This window comes from Syngnathus acus, chromosome 10, assembly GCF_901709675.1.
Source record: "Syngnathus acus chromosome 10, fSynAcu1.2, whole genome shotgun sequence".
NCBI lineage: Eukaryota > Metazoa > Chordata > Actinopteri > Syngnathiformes > Syngnathidae > Syngnathus > Syngnathus acus.
Window position 1 is genome coordinate 4,534,620 of NC_051095.1, and position 19,156 is coordinate 4,553,775.

Genomic DNA, 19,156 nt, shown 5'->3' on the forward strand with positions numbered 1-19,156 from the left:
GTGACAAGCTCTGCCTGTTTCCCTCTTCTGGCGCACTGCTGCTCGATTCTGGCAGCTAATAACAAGGCCTGTCAGCAGCAGAGCAGAAAGTTACACTTGTCAAGTCATGTGCCCTAAAAGCTGCGGGCGTCCAGGCGTCTCCCGAGACACGAGAACAGTCGGGCCATCGCAAAGACGAAAAAAGAAAAAAAATCAGCCGCCTGCGAGAGTCATTAACCTCAACTTGGAAAGTGCGGCCTTCGAAAAGTCCATCTTCGCCCTTCAACCTTGGATGAGATGATGATGATGGTCACACTTATTGGAGTTCACGTGCATGGTGGAGACTGTAGGTGTCATGAAAAAGCAGAAAAAGTCTTCCAGTAAAAATACAATGAAGGACAACTATGTTTACTGAACCACGAAAGAAATCAAATAAGTAGCATGAGCGATTGATTGCTTGTTGTTTATACAGGTTTATTCATATAATTCTTTTTTTTAAAGACAACTAGTTAGAGCCCAGGTTTCAAACTTAAGGTCCAGATTTGGCTCACCACAATATTTTATATGACCCACGAAAGTAAATCAAGCATTTCATGATGCTAGGTAAAATCTGAACCAAAATGTCAAATTTGTATTTGTAATAAATAATAATAAAATAAAAGTAATAAAATAATAATAATGAGATATTGCAAGGATTTTTTTTGTTACCAACACATGAATAAAAGATCGTGGCCAGTCATTCAGAGCTTCTTGTACTGCTTAAATAATACAAAATATACAGTGAATGAATGAATTGACTAGGACCAGGACAAGCCAGGTCATTTTGCAAATGGGAGTTGATAATTAAAAAAAAGAAAAGTGCTGGCTGCAAAGGACTGCCCCCTATGTGTCAAAATAGGAACAACATTCATCAGATGAATTCCATTTATTGCAATCTTTTTTGAAAACCGTCCTCGACCACAATATTTCCATGAAAATCCCACACGAAGCTCCGATGTTGGAATTTAGGTTGAAGGAATGTACGTCACGCAAGCAAACGGCTCCAGGATCTTCTTGGCAAAACACAGTTTTCTACCCAAACAACTTTGCAAATCTCCTCGCTGTCTTGAAGGCGTGCAGAGATTCCTGATGAGGAATCCAAAAGCAAGCTGCTATCGTCTTACATGTTGATTAGTTTGCACTCCATCTGCTTGAGAAAGTTGTGCTCCTCGCTCGGGGAGGAAAGCGGCGTGCCAAATCAGCTGGCTGGTGCCGAGTTCACGCCGCCGCCCGCCGCTCCAATTTATTTAGTGGCGTGGGGATTAAAAATAGCAAGTTGCGCCGAGTAAGCGCTTCATGGTTTTGCGTGGAGAGGCCAGCTGTCACCTGCGGAAAGGCTGGGATTCATATCCGCCGTGTGTCGTCTTGGTGGAAATCATAATTAGCAGTCAACTGGAAGAGTTCACAACAAATCCATGAATCGACAATGAATCGATTATCAAAGATCAACCTTGTTTACCTTCATATTGTGCAAATCCTCTCTCAACAGTCAATATTCTCCGAGTTGCCAATGAAAGCTGTCTGATAATCTGAATCCATATTTGCAAACTTTTATTTTGAAAATCACATTGCGCAACATTTTTGCCGATTTTCAGACGTATTAATATTCCATTTATGCTCTGCCAAAAGTTTTTCAACCCATCGAAATCTTCGTACGTCTTCACACCGAGCGATGACATATGTCACCGTGCTCAGCGTGACGTCGGATGTCCTCCTGGCGGCGTTCCAGCAAATCGGAGTTGCAGCCATGCGAGGCGTCCAGCGCCACCGCTGCCTCCTCGCCCTCCTCCACCGCCGCCTCGGCGTCTTCCTCTCGGGCTTCCCTCCCCGCCTCCTCCACGGGACTCCGTCCGTCTTCTTCTGTCGGGGTCGCCGAGTCGCCTCCTCTGTCGTCGATCCCGTTCGTTGCCGCCGCCGGCTGTGTCGCGCCATCTGTGCCAAGGTCGCCGGCAGCCGTGTGGCACTCCCGCAATGATTCATCGGTGCCGTGCGCGGTGCTGCCGCAGTTACCTTGACAAAGTAACCTGGTTATAGTACAGACTACTTGCTTTAAAAAATACTTGACTGATTACTCGACGTAACTAAGGGCGCAAGATCCAATTTATTGCAACTTCACTGAGAAGCAGCGCCACCTATTGATTCTGACGGGGCCCCTAATCCAAAGTGAATGCTTTTGTTTGATAAAGACAGATGAAGTTATTTCAATTGTGACTGGAGCGCTTCCATAGCAACAGTCTAAATATAGCTGCAGCAACAGTGACAAGGGGGACGTGTGACAGCTACAGCTTAGTTCTGCCTCTTCGCCAAAATGTGGCCGCACTTTGGGGGATTACTGACCCATATTTGTTGACACGCATGAAAAAAAAAAGGTTAAAGACTCTCAAAGGCCCCGCAGATGAACGCGGGAGGAGAACGCCGTTACTCCAGTCCGGCATCCATATTTATGGGCCCCCTTGCGCACACATTTCACACTTGGTCGTCTTTCAAGAGAAGTTTGTGAATGTCAGCAGGCGAGAATTTGCCTCCCATTTTCCAAATGCCACGGCATTTGGGCAAGTTGCGCCAATGAGGAGGCGAGGCGGCGCAGGCGACGTACGCTCGGGCTAATGGCGCTCTTCGTGGCATCTCGTCCCGCTTTACGCACGATTACTCGTCTTACCTGGGGGCGGATGGCGATGCGGGGACGCCGCCTGCGTCGGATGAAGCCCCGGCGGGAGGTTCTCGTTGGGCGGCGCCTCGTTCCTCGTTCCTGCCAAGACAACGAGTTATTAAGAGGTGAGCACTGACCTACATTTGAAACATGAATTTGGCCCTTGGAATTGTAACAATAGTTAAAAATATCAGGTAAAAAAAAAAAACGACCCAACAGAACCGGCAAACTGGCCTTCGATGACATCAGCATTTTCCTATCCTCTGATTGGTCGGTTAGAAGAAAACTTGCTCCAGCCAAATTTGACAAGCAAAACACATCTGGAGCGACCTGCACTCATTAATATATTTGATAATCACCAATGAAGTTAAATTAGATCATTTCCCGCGGCAAATGGGACGATCTGTCATGACGAGGCGTTTGGGAATCGCACGGGTGATATTTCATCCTGTGTGTAGGGCTCGCACACATGTGAAAAATCGTTATTTTTTTTTAAGATCGGTAAGCATCGCCGTCACTCACGTCCATAAAAGTGTGACTCCGTCAAAAGTGGCCTCGACTTTGCCGTCATCTGTCTTCATTAGTGATGGCTGCGCGCCTCTTGGCCCGACACCATATGCTACTTATGGCGTCACAAACACACACAAACCTGCCAAATGCGCTCATCAACCTTTACGACGAACCATTCAAGTGTGAGGCTCCGCCGCAAAACAACACCCCAAAATGGATGTGCGCAAACGCTTTTGTTTTGGGGCGATGGGGCGCCGAGGGGGATGTCCATCACGCGCTTTTCGCTCAAAACAAATAGTTTGCCTGTTTCATTCCGTCCTGTTTAATACACATCAAGCCCACACCTCTCTTTCGGGCGCCTACAAATCCCCTAATAACGCCACATTCCCCCCTAAATGTGTTTGTAATGTGGGCAATCATTTTCCATAATGGACGCTTGTCAGTTTTATGGCGGAGAATGATGGTCTGGTGACAAGCCGGCAGTTCCCCCTCCCTCTCCCCGCTGCCTTATATGTGGCGCAACACCGCTCCCTGGTGGGGAGAGGTGGAACTGCACGGTGAATGGTAGATGGAGTTGACGCCGGGTAAAAGACAAAGAATACATACTCCCAATTCCCACGGATACGCGGTAGGTCAGGCCTGAGACGCAGCCGCCGCAAAAGGAGACAAAGACACACCAAAAAAGCGTGAGAGAGGAAATTTGTGCGCTTATTGATTTAATAAAGACCCACCTGGAAGACTCCAAAAGCCAGCAACCTCCAACGTCTTTAACTTCCTTTCCAAGTCGGCAACTCTGTTCCCGAGGATTCTACCATGTGTGGAAAAAAGCGTTTCTTGAGTTTTCCAGATCCCGAGCTAGTAAACAACAGCCGACTAGTCGCTCACCTGTTGGTGTGCCGTTGGTGCTGGATGACGAGATTCTTCTCGTGGACGGTCTCCAGCAGGGCCGTGGCCAGGGACTTGAGCTCGCAAATGGATTGAGGCGTGGCCGGGAGGCTGCAGCCGTGCTCCTCTAGAAGCATCTCCTCCACTGCAGAAGAAGCAAGGAATGTCGTTTTTATGTCATGCGTCATAAAGTAGGAAGGAAAGATTAGTTTTGCACACAAAAAAAATTGGTGCCATCAGTTTTTGGTTACCTTGTTCGGCGGAGAGGACGCCAGTGATCGGACTGTTGTGTGACTTCACGTAACCGCTGGAGTTCCTCCTCCTCGCCAGCGCGGCCTGCAAAGATTGCAGTAGAGCTGCCAAAATTAATCGATTAATCGACAACTGATCGATAATCATCGTTTCGAGCCCCTGTTTAACTTCAGATTGTCCAAACCTCTGATTTCAGCCTTTCAACAACAAATATGTGATCTAATTTCTATCAAGCTCTTACCTTGTACTTCATGATGTTGGATTTGAGCAGGGTCACCTCCTCTTGCAGTTGTTTGAAGCGCTCGTGCAAATACCTGCCAGGCAGATGTTGCCTTCAAAAGATCCCCCCCAGGAAAAAAAATAAATAAATGTATGCGTGTATGCGTTACCGGTTTTCCATGCAGAGCGCGTCCACGTCAAGGATGCGCGAGTCCCGGTTGCCCATCACGTGGTTGAGCTCCACGTTGAGTCGCTCGGCCTTGTCGCGGTACACGGCGTGCTCCGCCTTCACGTCTTGGAGCTCGTCCGTCAGCGCCTTCGCATTAAGCGCCATCTCTTCCATCTGGCAAACCATCATCTTAAATATAGGGCCACCTCATTGGACACCTCACGGGGCTTTCCCAACCTGATGGCCGGCTCTTTCCAGCCGCCGCACCAGATCTTCACGCTCGTGCGCGGGGAAGTGGCGCACGCCCACCTCATCGTCCCCCAACCGCTGTCGCGTGATAGTCATTCGCAGGAGCTGACCCCCGCCGAGAAGGACGACATTGACAGTTTCAGCAACCTCCGGCGGACGAAGCAAGTTTCCACTCACCTTGTTATCCCCTTGAGCCTCCAGTAGCCGCTGAGTCAGCTCCTTGGCCTCCTCGGTGAGCTGCTTCACACGTTCCTTGGACTCTCGCAGTAATTGGGCGAGGTTCACCTACAGGAAGAAACAGGGCAGGGAACTCTGGTGATTGCCGAGGGCACCAAAATGAAAAACATGGCTGACTCGGCCCACAGTGTCATTGAACTTCTTACACCAACTCTCCAAGTAGTAGCATTGTCACACACTAACATGAACTTCTCACCCAGGGCATGCAAAAAAAAGAAGAAGAGGATGAAAAGAAAAATAGAAACTTCCATGACAACATTATCACACAAAAGACTTACCTGATTGCGTTTGTCTGGCGCTAAAGACGGGTCTCTTTCCTAAACCGTGAATAAATGTCAGCGTTGAAAACATAAAAACCTGCTGACACACACAAAAACACACGCATATACTCACAATGAGCTCCTTGTACTTGTTCTTGAGACCTTGGTGGCGCTCTCGAAGCTGGTTGGCCATCAGCTTGTACTGGTCTCGCTCCTGCTGACACGTATCCAGCTCCTTGGACAGAATGAGCAGGGCCTCTTTTTTGCTCTCAAGCTTGCGCTTGCAAACCAGGAACTAGAGCAAACACACACACATATATCTTTACCTGTGCTGAGAAAGAACCATGTGCAAATACAGTAATCCCTCGTTTATCACGGATAATTGGTTCCAAAAACCACCCGCGATAAGTGAAATGCGCGAAGTACGGTCACCAACAAGAAGTACTGGGCAGGCTAGCGAGTTAGCGGAAAGATGCTAATTCGCGATCGGCCTAACACGCGAAAACGGACTTCTAAAGGAATGTAAACGAACATTTGGAGCAATACTACATTATCCTAAAGGTTAGACACATGTTTCCTCAATTTAGAAGTTCTATTTTGACTTTTAAATGTTTTTTTTTTTATTTGGAAAAAAACTCCGCGATGTAGTGAAGCCGCGATAAACGAAACGCGAAGTACCGAGGGATCACTGTACTTAGTAGGTTTTTGATTTTTCGGAGGAGTTTTTACAATTCATGGCTACTTTTACGACGTCAGATTCTTACGTATAAATGTACTGCTGACATTTGATCAAGTGACTGTGCAAATGTCAACAATAGTTACCTGGCCAGGAGGTAGAAAGGCAAACATTGTAAGCCAGGGGTGCAAATGAATTAAAGGGCACTCAACCCAACCCGCCACATATAATCTACTTTGGATCAGTTGTTCGATGGTGGACCAGAACCACGTTTGTTTTGGTATTACAGCTGTGTACAAAAAGTTGAGCATCACTTCCACCTGCTGGCTCCATATGCTAAGGGGGAGATTCGCTAACAAAAGGGATGCCCGTGTGTACATTCGTGAACGGCGCACTCACCTCGCTCACCAGGCCATGCCAGTCATTTTCACTTCGGGAAGACTGCATTTTTCTTCCGAATGTCTTCAAGAAAACGACTATATGGTGAAGGACTTGACACGACTCTCCTGTTTACCGGCTACGTCACACAAACCAGCCCCCGCGTGGTCAAGTAGGGGTTTGTAAGGAGGATAACCATATCCTGTTAATCTTCCAAAGATAAATCATTTTTCTAGTACTTGTTTTCCAACAATTCAATCCTAATGACTTTAAAATGTCTGTTAAATTTATTTATTGAATTATTTTTGGTGTTATGCCTTTACATAAGGCCTACTTTTATTGTAAACGAAAGATACGAACGTTTTGCTATAGGCGGAAATGGATACTACTGTAAGTTACAAAATGCTTTACTTCCGGGTTTGGTATAAGTTAAAACGAATTTAAATAAACTATATTGGACAATTCATGTATCTCATTTTTTTTTATTTGTGGTGTATGACATTAATTACTAAATAAAATCATCTTTAACAAATCAAATATTATTGGAGTTGAAAAAGCACTTCCGTCAAATGTCTTATTTTGAAATACGGACAGGGACGCTGTTAGCCAACTCGGCTCCGAGCGGGCAACAGCGAAGACTTCACAATGGACAAGAACTCGCCTGGAATTCTTTACTACGTGCGAAGGGAACTAAAGAGAAGCTACAGTTCATGAGGAGCTTCCCCTCCTAAATAGGTTCCCCTTGCTTTCGACGTTTTGGGCTGTCGTAACTTTTGGGCTGCTCTTGTTCTCGGCGCTCGTGTTTTTCTGGCCGATTTCCCGTTGGGGGAAAAAAAAAAGGGAGAAAGGGGACTTCTGTTGGCTCGGATTTGGGTCCGACCACTACCCGAGACCTTTTTTTTGTTTGTGTGGATAATTTGGGGATGACCGCAGCCGCCTTCGGTGAAAAAGGAAACTCTCACGCGATTGGCACCAAACGCAACGCTATTTGGAAAGACGATTTGAAATGAAGGAACAAACAAAGAACCCTTCCGTTGTATTGAAGGCAAAGAAGAATTGGACGATGGAACAGTACGACAACCAAAGAAGCTATAAGCTAAAGTAATATGTCTGTGCTTAATGTAAAAAGAAAAGCAACTTTTGCCAGATTCATGAGATTTATCAATTTTCACTGCGGTTACTTTACGGTCCCGTGGGGAAAATGAGTGCTCATTGGCTCAAGTTTGTGACTTTGCTGCTCTGCATCGGCCGCGTTGTGTCGGCGGCGGACGCGTCCGGTTGTAAATACGACGAGCACTCGAAAAGCACCGGGAAGAGCCTTGGGTCCGACAGGAAAGTGGTCTGCAGCAACATGGAGCTCCGTCAAATGCTGCCGCCCGACTCCTTCCCAAATCGGACTGTCACACTGTGAGTATAAGCGATGGGCGTTTCCGTATACGACGCCACTTGAACGCACCACGTCCTTTTACGAAGTCTCAACAGGTCCATGATAGACTGTGCACTTGAATAACAAAATAATAAATCTATTCATGTCTATATTGACAAACATAAGCCGGCTCACACCACTAACACAATTGTCTCTTTAGCTTTCCCATACAAACGTATTCAATCTTTTTGTGCACTTGTGGAAATTCCACAGTGCAGCTGTGCTTTTTTTTCCCTGTCTGTGCTTTTGTGGTGTTGTTGAGTGATTGCAGTAACATGAGAACACCCGGAGCAGGGAAAGGAAATAATAGACGCCGGGGCCTAGAAATGTAAAAAGGGGAGGATTTGCTGCTACCCCAGAAGTAAATTGTTGTCCCAGCGTGTGGATTTGTTGAAAGGATTGTTGTTGACAAAAGGCTGGGATGGGTTCTTTTATTTCATGACGTGACGAGTCTGGATGGACAGGTAATAGTTGGGATTACCTCTCTGTGGTCTTTCTTGGATTTCAGGTCATGATCTTATGACACTGAGGTCATACCACTGTCACGTATGTCCTCGTTGATGGGTTGGCTGGATGATGATCAGCTTGATGCCGCCTGGACAAAAGACAATAAATGGCATTTGGCTTACTCCCGCTGAGGAATCTTCCCATGTGGATAATTTTTGAAAAAGGACTCCTGTTTTTCCCCCTTTACCATTTTTATTACGATGATCTCACTCTTGTCATGTTTTGGTCATCTCAGTAATTGAATGGGCAAAGCAGCAGTGGTTGTGTCGAGGTCTGACTTTGGCTTTGAGGCCTGTCTAACAAGTATTTTAAATTCAAGCAATGCTTGGGGCCATTCCAAAGATGTCTCAGAAGCCAGTATCAGATCTTGCTTATCTTAACCCATGTAGTTTGCCTCGGATAGATCTCCGCTGCTGCAATCGTGAGGCAGGATGTGGGAATCGGTTGGAGTCCCCCTTGCAGTTTGTTCCTGGCTTGAGCTCAAGCTGGATTTATCTATGCGTCAAGATAAGGGAGACGGCCCTCTCCCGGTACCTCCAGACTCTTTCGTGTGGAGCCCCCCCAGGCAGATATCCAGAGACAGGCTGCAAGGGAGCAGACGCCCGGAGGGCAGAGGATGTTGAGTAGCTTTGACCTCCGGCCAAATTCCCGTCAGATTGTCGTCAGAATTACAAAATATAAAAGAAAAACTTTTGGGAGGGATTGACTGGAGTTTGTTGGAACGTATTAACAGCTTTTCCATTCATTTCAATGGAAAAAGATAACTTGATTTGTGAATTTTTAGCTTGAGCATTAACTTTCTTTGTATTAATGTCCTTTTTTTCCCCTTCACAGAATTCTTAACAACAACAAAATTCAAGAACTGAAGAACGGCTCATTTCTCGGCTTGTCAACGTTGGAAAAATTGTAAGTAGCCTTTCCAGTGCGCTGCAAATGATGTCAAAGATTCAAAGGAAGTACTTTTCTTGGCGCACCGATTCTCTCCTGGTTTGAAAATGTCATCGCCCGTGTTTCCGTGCGACGGATTCTTTTGAGAAACAAGACACCGACCGGGCCTGCACATAAGGGCCACGCATGATTTATCACTCGGGAATGGCTTCCTCGCAGATTGAATAACCAGGCCGCTAATGGTCGTGCTTTTACCCGAGGCAACCATAACACATGACTGCATCGGAAGGGAATTAGAGGTATGTTTCTGAGCCACTTTGAGAAACTCGTGTAGCCACCCTTAATCCTATCCGGTCTTTGAAAACTGAACCTTTGAGAGGCCATGTTGTGTGATACTGACTTTTTAATTGCTCTAATATTAATAGCCCCCCCATGTCAATCTTCCTTGAGCTGTTCTGATCCTCGGGGCAATTTCAAGCATGTTATTAAGACACCTAAATTGTGGAAGGGAAAAAAAAAAAAAGCACTAATTTAAGAGTTTCCTCCAAAACGTGGTGGGCCGGCTCATTTTTTACCGCCCGGGGACAATTTGCTTAATTTGTGTCCCAGAAAACTTTGATCTTCACCCTGAAAAAAACCCAAAAGCCCCTGGAAGGCTTTTATGTGCTTTTTGTCTGCCGGCGGCTAGACAATTGGGTCGTAAAAGCGCGCTCGGACCGTCGTCATTGGAATCCACGGGGCAAGTTTAGCTCCAAAAGTAGCTCTCCTTTGTGCCCCGGAAGGCTTGCCTGCTTTGTCATTGTAATGAAGCCAAGCAAAGGTGTCGCTTTCTACAATTCCCGACGACTCCCCTCCGAATGTTCATCTTTGGTGAAAATAAAATAAAGACTCCCATCCTTCCAGCCCCCCCCCTTTTTTTTTTTTCCCCTAGAAGCCTCCAGTGTCTTTCTATTTTCTTTGTCCGCCAAGAAACTCTCCTTTCAGCCAGTCAAGAACATAAAGACGGCAAGTTAGAGAATCAGTTTGAGTGAATTTCTGTGGAGACGTTTTGGGCAACACACAATTCCCATTATTACGTCACCCATAAGAAGCTGAGCTAGCCAAGCGTCACATGCTAATTCCTGAGTCAATTTGCCGCTTTGGAGGAATGCTTATTGTGGGACACGGGTCAAAATGATCCGGGTCATTTGCTCAGCTTGGCAACCATATTTATTGTTGATGTTTCGTCTTTAATCCAAAGGGTTCAAGTTTGTTTGTTTTTTGGTGCTATGTCTCGCATGGATTCTCATTTCCAAAGAGTCTGACCAGAACCAAGTCACACAAAAACGGAAGAAATGTTTCCAAAATGGAAAAAAAAATGTTACACCAAATAATATTAATAAAAAATCAATTTTATCGCGAATAACTGGTTTTACATCTAGACAAAAATATGTGATTGATATAATGTGGATGTTTTTGTTTGGCAGGGACCTGCGGAATAACCTGATCAGCCGAATCGAACCGGGTACCTTCCTTGGATTGCCAGCTCTCAAAAGACTGTGAGTAATCACCTTTCCCGTACATTTTTTTTTTTTTTTCTTTTCTTTCCACTATGGCCGCCTTTGCAGACTTTGGACCGCGCCGAGAGCAGCTGCCACACATATCTATGTTTGCAGTGCGCTGCCTGTTTGCATTCAGCAGCTCTGCTGTGCGTCCAAAAGGGAGGACAGGACGCTCGCTCAAGTGCTATTTTATTTCCATTGCCGTGTTTAGTCTGGCGGCTTGCCAGATACAGCTTGGGCCCTTGGATGCTTTCACACGCTCCCACCAGTGTCAGGGATGGGCGTAGAGCGCTTGGAAATGTTTTTGTTATCTGTGCATTTAGGAGACCGGGAATCCGGCATGTCCCCGAAATGCGGCGTGATTTGGTATCAAGAGTGTTGGGATGCTGCCAAGCCAAAGTTGAGTTTGGCTGCGTCTGCAGAGCAATAAAAGGCAGACAGGAAGGCCGTTGAGCCTGTGCGTGCTGTGCTGCCCTATATGCATGGCTCAGTGCTGCCCCCTAGGAAAGTAAAGGGGGGGGGAAATGAGTCCCTGACACCTGTTTGACCAGTCGACACCAGATTGGGTGGACATGTAAATCCGAGGAATTCACTTTCAATTACGATTGCAAGTTTGGTATATTTGAAGAAAAAAAAAAACATGCAAACATTAACATGCATATTTATATCCACTGCACCATAAGGAAACCATATTTAAATAAATTCATTAAATACATTTGCACTCAGAATAACAATTTTTTTAAGAATAACACATTTTGTAAAATTTGCTTGGTCCAAAAGAAAACCCCTTAATAACCATTTTTACGTTTAAACATCTTGTTGTACTCCATCTCCCGAAAAAAAAAAAAAAATAGCCAAAGGGTCCCAGCTCAGGCATTTTCACATCAGACTATTTCTGCCTCTCCTTCCGGCCCCCTCTGTGCTGTTCGTCACACCCGCGGGGTCTTGCGAGGACCCCCAAGCTCGCGCCGAACCGTGCCACAATGCAGAAGGAATGAAAAGCAAAATGATCTTCATTGCTCACAATTCCGCCACTTTTTTAACTTTAAAATGGGCTGATTTGAACCGCAACATAGAAGGAGGGTTCAATTCATGCGTAATTCTTCCAGGCTGGAGCGCTTACATGGCACCGGCAGCTCCTGACACTCGATAATCACGTGTGATGAATCACCTCAGTCTGCCTTTTTTGAAGTGCAGACACCCACATGCAGGCACACAAACATGTTTGGGAAAAGGAGAGAAAAAAAATCACTTTGAACTTAAAGTAGTTCTGTCTCAACCCGCCTCTTTTACGCTTATTTTTATTTGAGGAAATGTAGAACTGAAGGGGTAAAAAATACAACAAAAAAACGCCAAAAGCTTTTCGAAAATCCTTGTACATTAACAATTACAATCTATAATTTTAGAGTTCAATTTAAGCCACAGTATAACAAGATGGAGAAAAAGGTAAAAAAAAAAGAAATAAAAGATCTGATAAAATAAATAAATGGATTAATTGATTAATAAATAAATAAAAGTTAAAATGCTTCAAAATAAATTGGAACACTATTTGTTTTTAAATTTTTTTACAGGTCTGTCTCCCATCCAGTATAAAAAATAAAACCAACAGAAGAAGTTTCATTCTCATTGTTATACATTTAAAACATACCACAGTATAACAGGGAATGATAAAAGAACACAAAAATTAATTTTTTTTTTTTTTTTTTTTGCGGCAGGGATTTGTCCAACAATAGCATCGGCTGCCTCAACGTGGACATCTTCAGGGGCCTCACGAGTCTCATCCGCCTGTAAGTCCTTTCATGAGTTGAGTGATGAAATTTAAGTTGAACGACGCCCCCATGACCGAGTCACATGCTCAATCATATTTACAGGAATCTTTCTGGGAATCTCTTCTCTTCGTTGGCGCTGGGGACCTTTGACAGCCTCGTGTCCTTGAAGTCGCTGTGAGTATGAAGCCAAAACGGGGACGGTCCATCGGCGCACCATGGTCACCTGGCCGATTTGTTTGCAACCCCGCAGGGATTTCCAGACGCCGTACCTGCTGTGCGACTGCAACCTGCTGTGGCTGCTGCGCTGGCTCCGCGACAGGAACGTAGCGGCCAAGAGCACCAAGTGCTCGTACCCGCAGTCGCTGCAGGGCCAGCTCGTCTCAGCCGTCAAGCCGGAGCTCCTCACGTGCGGTAGGTCGACGCCGGTCCAGCCGGGTATTTAAACTTCCTTCGTTTCGCTTTCAGCAGGCGAGGTTGAAATGTGACGATCGCCGCCTGTGTCTGTTGATATTTATCAGTTTGGTGGCCATCCCAACCTTGGAGGTTATAAATAGACTCAAAGAAAGCTTGCAGCGATACATGTCGGTTTGCGATTTTCGCAAGAGAAGTGACATGAATTAGCAGTACCGCTTTCTTTTTGGTAGGTGACTAGACACTATAATTAAGGGACTGCCCGTCCCTGGCGGACTTCAAGCACAGAGTGGCCCCTTAATTAATCCCCTCAGGAGGAAAAAAAAATGACAGAAGCTTTATTTTTACATTATAAAAACCCAGAATTCCTTAAAAAAAAAAAGAAAAAAATCCCCCAAATAATGGAAAAAATACAAGATATGAAGAAGCTGTAGAAAAAAATAAATGAGAATGTGTGTTGACTGTAGTATTAAGTTGTAATATCGCCAAGCACCACTAGATGGCAGTTGTGTCTTAGTTGTAGTTTCACTGGATCTCAAAACTGGCCCTATATTACAATAGGAGTAGGCCTGATCATTTTTGGCAAATAATATAAGAAAAGTCATAAAATAAATAATATACAAACATTAATTTTAAAAATTTGAGTGAGTTTATTTTTGTGAAAAGAAAATATAGAAAAGGAGTTATTGCACTTAATATTCGTTTCTTTTTTGTGCCGTCCTTTTTTTGTATGCAAACCTTTGCGTTTGCCATGGTAGACAAAAAAAGTTATTTTGTCTGCTCCCAACTTTTTCAGTCTTTTATACGTGCATTGAAAAATGCCTTATCAAAAATTAGATTAATTAACATGTATTGTATTTTGTCCATATTGGCATTTTGGTGTGGCCCACCAGTAGCCAAGATGGAAAAATTGTGCCTTTAACTTGTTTATTATTTATCCAGTGTCGGTTTGTGACATCTGAAAGTGTTCATAAGGGTTCCCATGACAACATTATTTCTCAACTGCGCTCACTTGCTGTCGCAGACGCCCCGCTCGAGCTGCCCTCCTTCCAGCTGACACCGTCCCAGCGACAGGTGGTCTTCCAGGGGGACAGCCTGCCTTTCCAGTGCCAAGCGTCCTTCGTGGCCGAGGACATGCAGGTGCTGTGGTACCAGAACGGGCGCATGGTGACGCCTGACGCCGCCCAGGGCATTTACATCGAGAAACACATGGTGCAGAACTGCTCCCTGATTGCCAGGTGATGAGCTCATCAAGCATAAAAAAATAAATAAAAATAATGCAACGCCGCCGCAACTCTATAAATTGAAACATGTCTCCTGGCAGCGCGTTGACCATCTCCAACATCCAACCCGGCTTTACCGGGAACTGGGAGTGCCGGGTCAGGACGAGCCGAGGGAACACCACCAGGACGGTCCATATTGTTGTGCTGGAGAGTTCCGCCAAATACTGCGCCCCTGAACGCATCTCCAACAACAAAGGAGACTTCAGGTTGGTTCAAATCATTTTGTAACGAGTCGTCAATAAATGTTTCCAACTTTGAAAATCCCCTGACTTTCATAACTGTGGTTGCAAGCGATGATTATTTGGCAGCAAGGAAATGCAGTAAGAACCGTTCCGACAACATTCCAGGTGGCCGCGCACCTTGGCGGGAATCCGAGCCTTCCTCCCCTGCAACAGATTACAATCGACTGCCGGAAGCTACTCGGGCGCCTCCGGCGAGGAGCAGCGTGCTTGGCGAGACTGTAATCGCAACGGGCTGTGGGCGGAGGACGACTACTCACGCTGCCAGTTCCAAAAAGACGTCACGCGATTCCTCTATGTTATCAACCAGGCGAGACTTCCTCTTCCCTACGTTGGAGTTCTCCTCATGTCGTACCCCGTCATGACGTTCCCCTTTGTCCCGCTCGTCAGATGCCGCTAAACGAAAGCAACGTCGTGCACAGGGCTCGCCGCCTACTGGTCTACACCATCGACGCCGCCAACTTCTCGGACAAGATGGACATCATCTTCGTCGCGGAGATGATCGAGAAGTTCACCAAGTTTGTGGATAAGTTTAAAGACGTGAGTGGCGGGCTCGAATGTTTGTCGAATACAGTCTATTAAAAAAAAATACACAACTCAGTTTGAGTTACGACATAACAAGCCTGTCATGTATTCCAGCTCGGTGAGGTGATGGTGAGCATGGCCAGCAATCTGATGCTGGCCGACGAGCGGGTGCTGTGGATGGCGCAGCGCGAGGCCACGGCGTGCTCCCGCATCATCGCCTGCCTCCAGAAGATCGCCATCCACCGCTTGGCCTCGGCGCAAGCCTTCTCTTTGGTCGGTATCTTGGCCTTTTTTATTGAATGTGTTTAAAAACAATGCAACGGTGTCATATCAAATAATGTTGCAACGATGTTGTTTGTTGGCAGACGTCCCCCAATATCGCGCTGGAGGCCCACTCGGTCAAGGCTAACGAGTGGAACGGAATGACCTGCATGTTGTTCCAGAGGCCCAGTCCGGAACGGACTGCCGGGCAGGACCGCCAGCTCACCTTTAAATGCAACACCACTGGCTCCTTTTCCAGCGTTCTGCTGAAGGTCAGTCAGGAATACTGCCACCTAGTGGTAGTCACCGCACACAACACTTATTTTACTTGTCCTTTTTTTTTTTTGTAATGGGTTTTACAGCATTCATGGCATGAGAACATATTGATGGTTCTGGAACGTATCCACTTCAATAAGCGGGCGTTCACTGGATAATAATATTTTTGGTTCTATTTTCTCGTGCTCCTTTAGAGCACCACGGTGGAGGCGTCCCTGCAGCTTCCTCAGTCGCTCTTTACCCAGGCGGCACTGCTGCCTGGCCAGGCGGAGGATACGGTTTACAAGCTCCACCTCCTGGGCTTCCGCAACGGCAAGTTCTTCCCGTCTACCGGCAACTCCTCCCAGCTGGCTGATAGCGGGAAGAGGAGGAACGTGGCCACGCCGGTTATCATGGCAAAGATAGGCAAGTGGGATTCGATTTGCGGTGGTCTTACATTTGTAGCTTTCCGATTGACTGACTTGTCTCCTCTCTCGGATGTAGATGGCATTTCCGCGCGTATGCTGCGGACGCCCGTCAACATCACCCTGCGGCGCTTCGCCCGCGGCTCCGACGCCGTGTCCGCCTGCTGGAATTTCAGCCTAGCGGGCGGTCAGGGCGGCTGGCAGAGCGACGGCTGCCGCATTTTGGGCCATCACGACAACTTCACCACCATTTCCTGCAACTCGCTCGGCAACTACGGGTTGCTCATGGTAAGCGGCCCGCTTTGACTTTTTCCTAAACCTATTCATGGAGAACTCTCAAACTGCACACACGAGATTGTCACGTGACCCGATGCTGGCTGGTCCAAATTTGGCACGTGATCCAAAGCTGCTGTCTTTTCCGCTGCAGGACCTCAGCACCGTGGACTATTTCACTCCCAGCATTGAGCCGCTGCATCCCGTCATCTACGCCACCAGCATCGTGCTCCTCTTCTGCCTGCTGAGCATCATGGCCAGTTACATCTACCACCACAAGTAAGCGCTTCGCCTTCCGACCTTCCCTACTTGCCCATTCCGCTAACTCCCCGGTGCCGCCGCCCGCTTCCAGGTCGGTGCGCGTCAGCCGCAAGTCTTGGCACATGCTGGTCAACCTCTGCTTCCACATCTCGCTCACGTGCGCCGTCTTTGTAGGCGGCATCAATCAGACGCGCTACGCCAGCGTCTGCCAAGCGGTAAGACCCCACTTTGCATTTTCAAAATGTTCTTGGTCACCTTGCTGACGGCCAGGCCCCCCACCCCTCCCTCCAGGTGGGAATTTTACTTCACTACTCCACGTTGGCGACCGCCCTCTGGGTCGGCGTGACAGGACGAAATATTTACAAGCAAGTGACGCGCAAAGCCAAGCGCTGCGAGGAGCCGGACGAGCCGCCCCCGCCGCCTCGCCCCATGCTGAGGTATGTGCGTGCAACAAAACGCGTCTTTCTGATTTCTGTGTGGAGCGCTAAGCTTTCTGTTACTGCTTCCCAAAGGTTCTACTTAATTGGCGGAGGAATACCCACTATTGTTTGCGGCATCACGGCGGCGGCTAACATCAAGAATTACGGCAGCCAAATCAATGCGCCATAGTAAGTACAACCAGTCGATTCGTGTCAGACATCATGTCATATTTATTCTATTCTATTAACATTGAAGGTAAATTTGGAAATGAATTGAGATGATAAAAAGAGTCAAGATCAAATCCCAACATGAAAGCAGAACGAAAGAAAATAACATGATTGAAGTCTGCCGCAGGCCAATGAGATGACGTTTTGAACTTTTTGTTTTTTCAGCTGCTGGATGGCGTGGGAGCCGAGCATCGGCGCTTTTTACGGCCCGACGGGTTTCATCGTCTTCGTGGACTGCATGTACTTCCTCAGCATCCTGCTTCAGCTGCGGCGCCACCCCGAGCGGCGCTACGAGTTCAAGGAGCTGGCCGACGAGCGGCAGCACCTGGCCGGCGAGGCCGCAACGGACAGCCCGCGCCGGCCCATCACGCCCGGCGCCCTTCCGCGAGCCGCCTCCCCGGGGGCGCTGGAGAACGAGCACACCTTTGGCGCTCAGCTCACGGGGGCGGCGGTGGCGTTGGGCTTGTACGCCAGCCTGTGGGTGTTTGGCGCCACGGCCGTGTCGCAGGACCACCCTTTTGATTTGGCCTTCACGTGCCTGTTCGGTGTGGCGTCGCTGGCCCTCGCCGCGTTCATGGTGGCGCACCACTGCGTCAACAGGCAGGACGTGCGGCGCTTTTGGTCGCAGTCCTGCTGCTCCGCCGGACGTGACTATTCCGCACAGGAGGACGCTCTTCTGCCGCAACCCGGCGTCGCCGCGGCATCCGCGGCCGGCTCGGCCAAGACGGACGCAGATTCCAACAAGGGCGCCCGCAGCAGCAGCGCCGACTCCTCCTACACCAATAAGAGCGCGCCCAGCGTGCGCAACTCCGCCCACGGCAGCAAGCTGACCAATCTGCACGCAGAGGCTGCCCAGTGCAAGCCCCCCGTCGTCGCCCCCGTCGTCGCCCCCGTCGTCGCCCCCACCGCCCTGACGATGACCATTTTGGACAACAGCCTGACGGAGCATTCGGTGGACAATGAAATCAAAATGCACGTGGCGCCGGTGGACGTGCAGTTCCGCCCCGTGGAAAACAATCCGGCCTCCAACAGGCCCCACAAGAACCGATCACGCGCTCACCGGGCCAGCCGCCTGACTGTGTTGCGGGAGTACGCCTATGACGTTCCCACCAGCGTGGACGGCAGCGTCCAAAGCGCCTCCAGCCGGCGGCACCACTATTACGACATGGCGGCCCGCAACAGCCGGCGTGCCGCCTACATGGCTTACAGAGAACGCCACCGGAGCCAGCTGCAGAACGACAGCAGCGACAGCGCCAGCCTGCCGCGACGCTCTCGTAAGGCCGGCGGGGTGTCCGAGGCGGGGGCGGCGCTCACCGGCTCCAAAGACTCCGTCGAGCCGTTCGGGAGCGGCGAACTGGAAACCAAATCGTACGGACTCAACCTCATCACACAAAATGGAAGTGCGCTCAAAGAAAATGACCAAGTGGTTCCACTAATAAGCACGGGCGAAAGCGCCCCCTCTATCAAAACTGGCCTGTGGAAGCATGAAACTACCGTGTAGCGCCTCGTGCCATCCTGAAGACACTGTGAAAGGCCATTTTTTTTTTTTTTTTTTTTCTTCAATCTGTTTTGTATTTTTCCACAATTCATCCACAAGCTCATCTGCTTTCTCTAAATGTTCTATTTTTATAAGACGTGACTTTGCCACTGTGTTCATAACAACAACATCAGCTGTAATAAAAAGCTACAAAACCATGCACCTGCACTTTATTAGTGTTCAATGTGTTGTTGTTTTTTTTTTTTAATGAGAGATACATAGAATGTCTGTATGTTCATCACAACAACAACAATAGCAGCAGCAGCAGCAATAAGAAGTAATTGGAAGTTTGTGATTCAGGCAAAGCCGTCTCTGCTCTGGGGCTCCCAAGCCAGTTCAAAGGTGAGCATGAAACAAGAATTTCTCTTGCTGACACGATGTGAGAAGCTGTTAATTGGCTTTTCG

At 47.7% G+C, this 19,156-nt stretch overlaps 2 protein-coding genes across 5 annotated transcripts; one reads left to right on the top strand and one right to left on the bottom strand.

The window, feature by feature from the left end:
* Positions 1–889: 889 nt before the first annotated feature.
* ccdc149a (coiled-coil domain containing 149a) lies at positions 890–6,661 on the bottom strand. Of its 4 annotated transcripts, XR_005099155.1 has the most exons (15): positions 6,525–6,661; positions 5,583–5,744; positions 5,468–5,506; positions 5,336–5,377; positions 5,130–5,237; positions 4,941–5,057; positions 4,705–4,877; positions 4,557–4,629; positions 4,315–4,399; positions 4,064–4,208; positions 3,910–3,986; positions 3,785–3,817; positions 2,678–2,767; positions 1,478–2,028; positions 890–1,410 (listed from the first exon to the last, which is right to left on the bottom strand). XR_005099155.1 is itself a non-coding variant. In XM_037262383.1 (14 exons), exons 1-14 carry the CDS (start codon positions 6,570–6,572, stop codon positions 1,679–1,681), a joined length of 1,542 nt encoding a protein of 513 aa, XP_037118278.1. In that variant the 5' UTR covers positions 6,573–6,661; the 3' UTR covers positions 890–1,678. The 4 variants fall into 4 exon arrangements, 3 of the variants coding, with proteins under 3 accessions (XP_037118278.1, XP_037118281.1, XP_037118280.1); XM_037262383.1 differs by having other exon boundaries at positions 890–2,028; XM_037262386.1 differs by lacking the exon at positions 5,336–5,377 and having other exon boundaries at positions 890–2,028.
* A 434-nt stretch (positions 6,662–7,095) lies between these two features.
* On the top strand, positions 7,096–18,919 carry adgra3 (adhesion G protein-coupled receptor A3). The gene is made up of 19 exons (XM_037260641.1): positions 7,096–7,910; positions 9,271–9,342; positions 10,791–10,862; positions 12,581–12,652; positions 12,737–12,808; positions 12,885–13,045; positions 14,070–14,283; positions 14,370–14,534; positions 14,676–14,877; positions 14,958–15,107; positions 15,207–15,365; positions 15,458–15,625; positions 15,824–16,034; positions 16,113–16,321; positions 16,461–16,585; positions 16,659–16,782; positions 16,859–17,004; positions 17,080–17,175; positions 17,380–18,919. The coding sequence occupies exons 1-19, from the start codon at positions 7,705–7,707 to the stop codon at positions 18,713–18,715; spliced, it is 3,960 nt and encodes a 1,319-aa protein (XP_037116536.1). The 5' UTR covers positions 7,096–7,704; the 3' UTR covers positions 18,716–18,919.
* Positions 18,920–19,156: the final 237 nt, after the last annotated feature.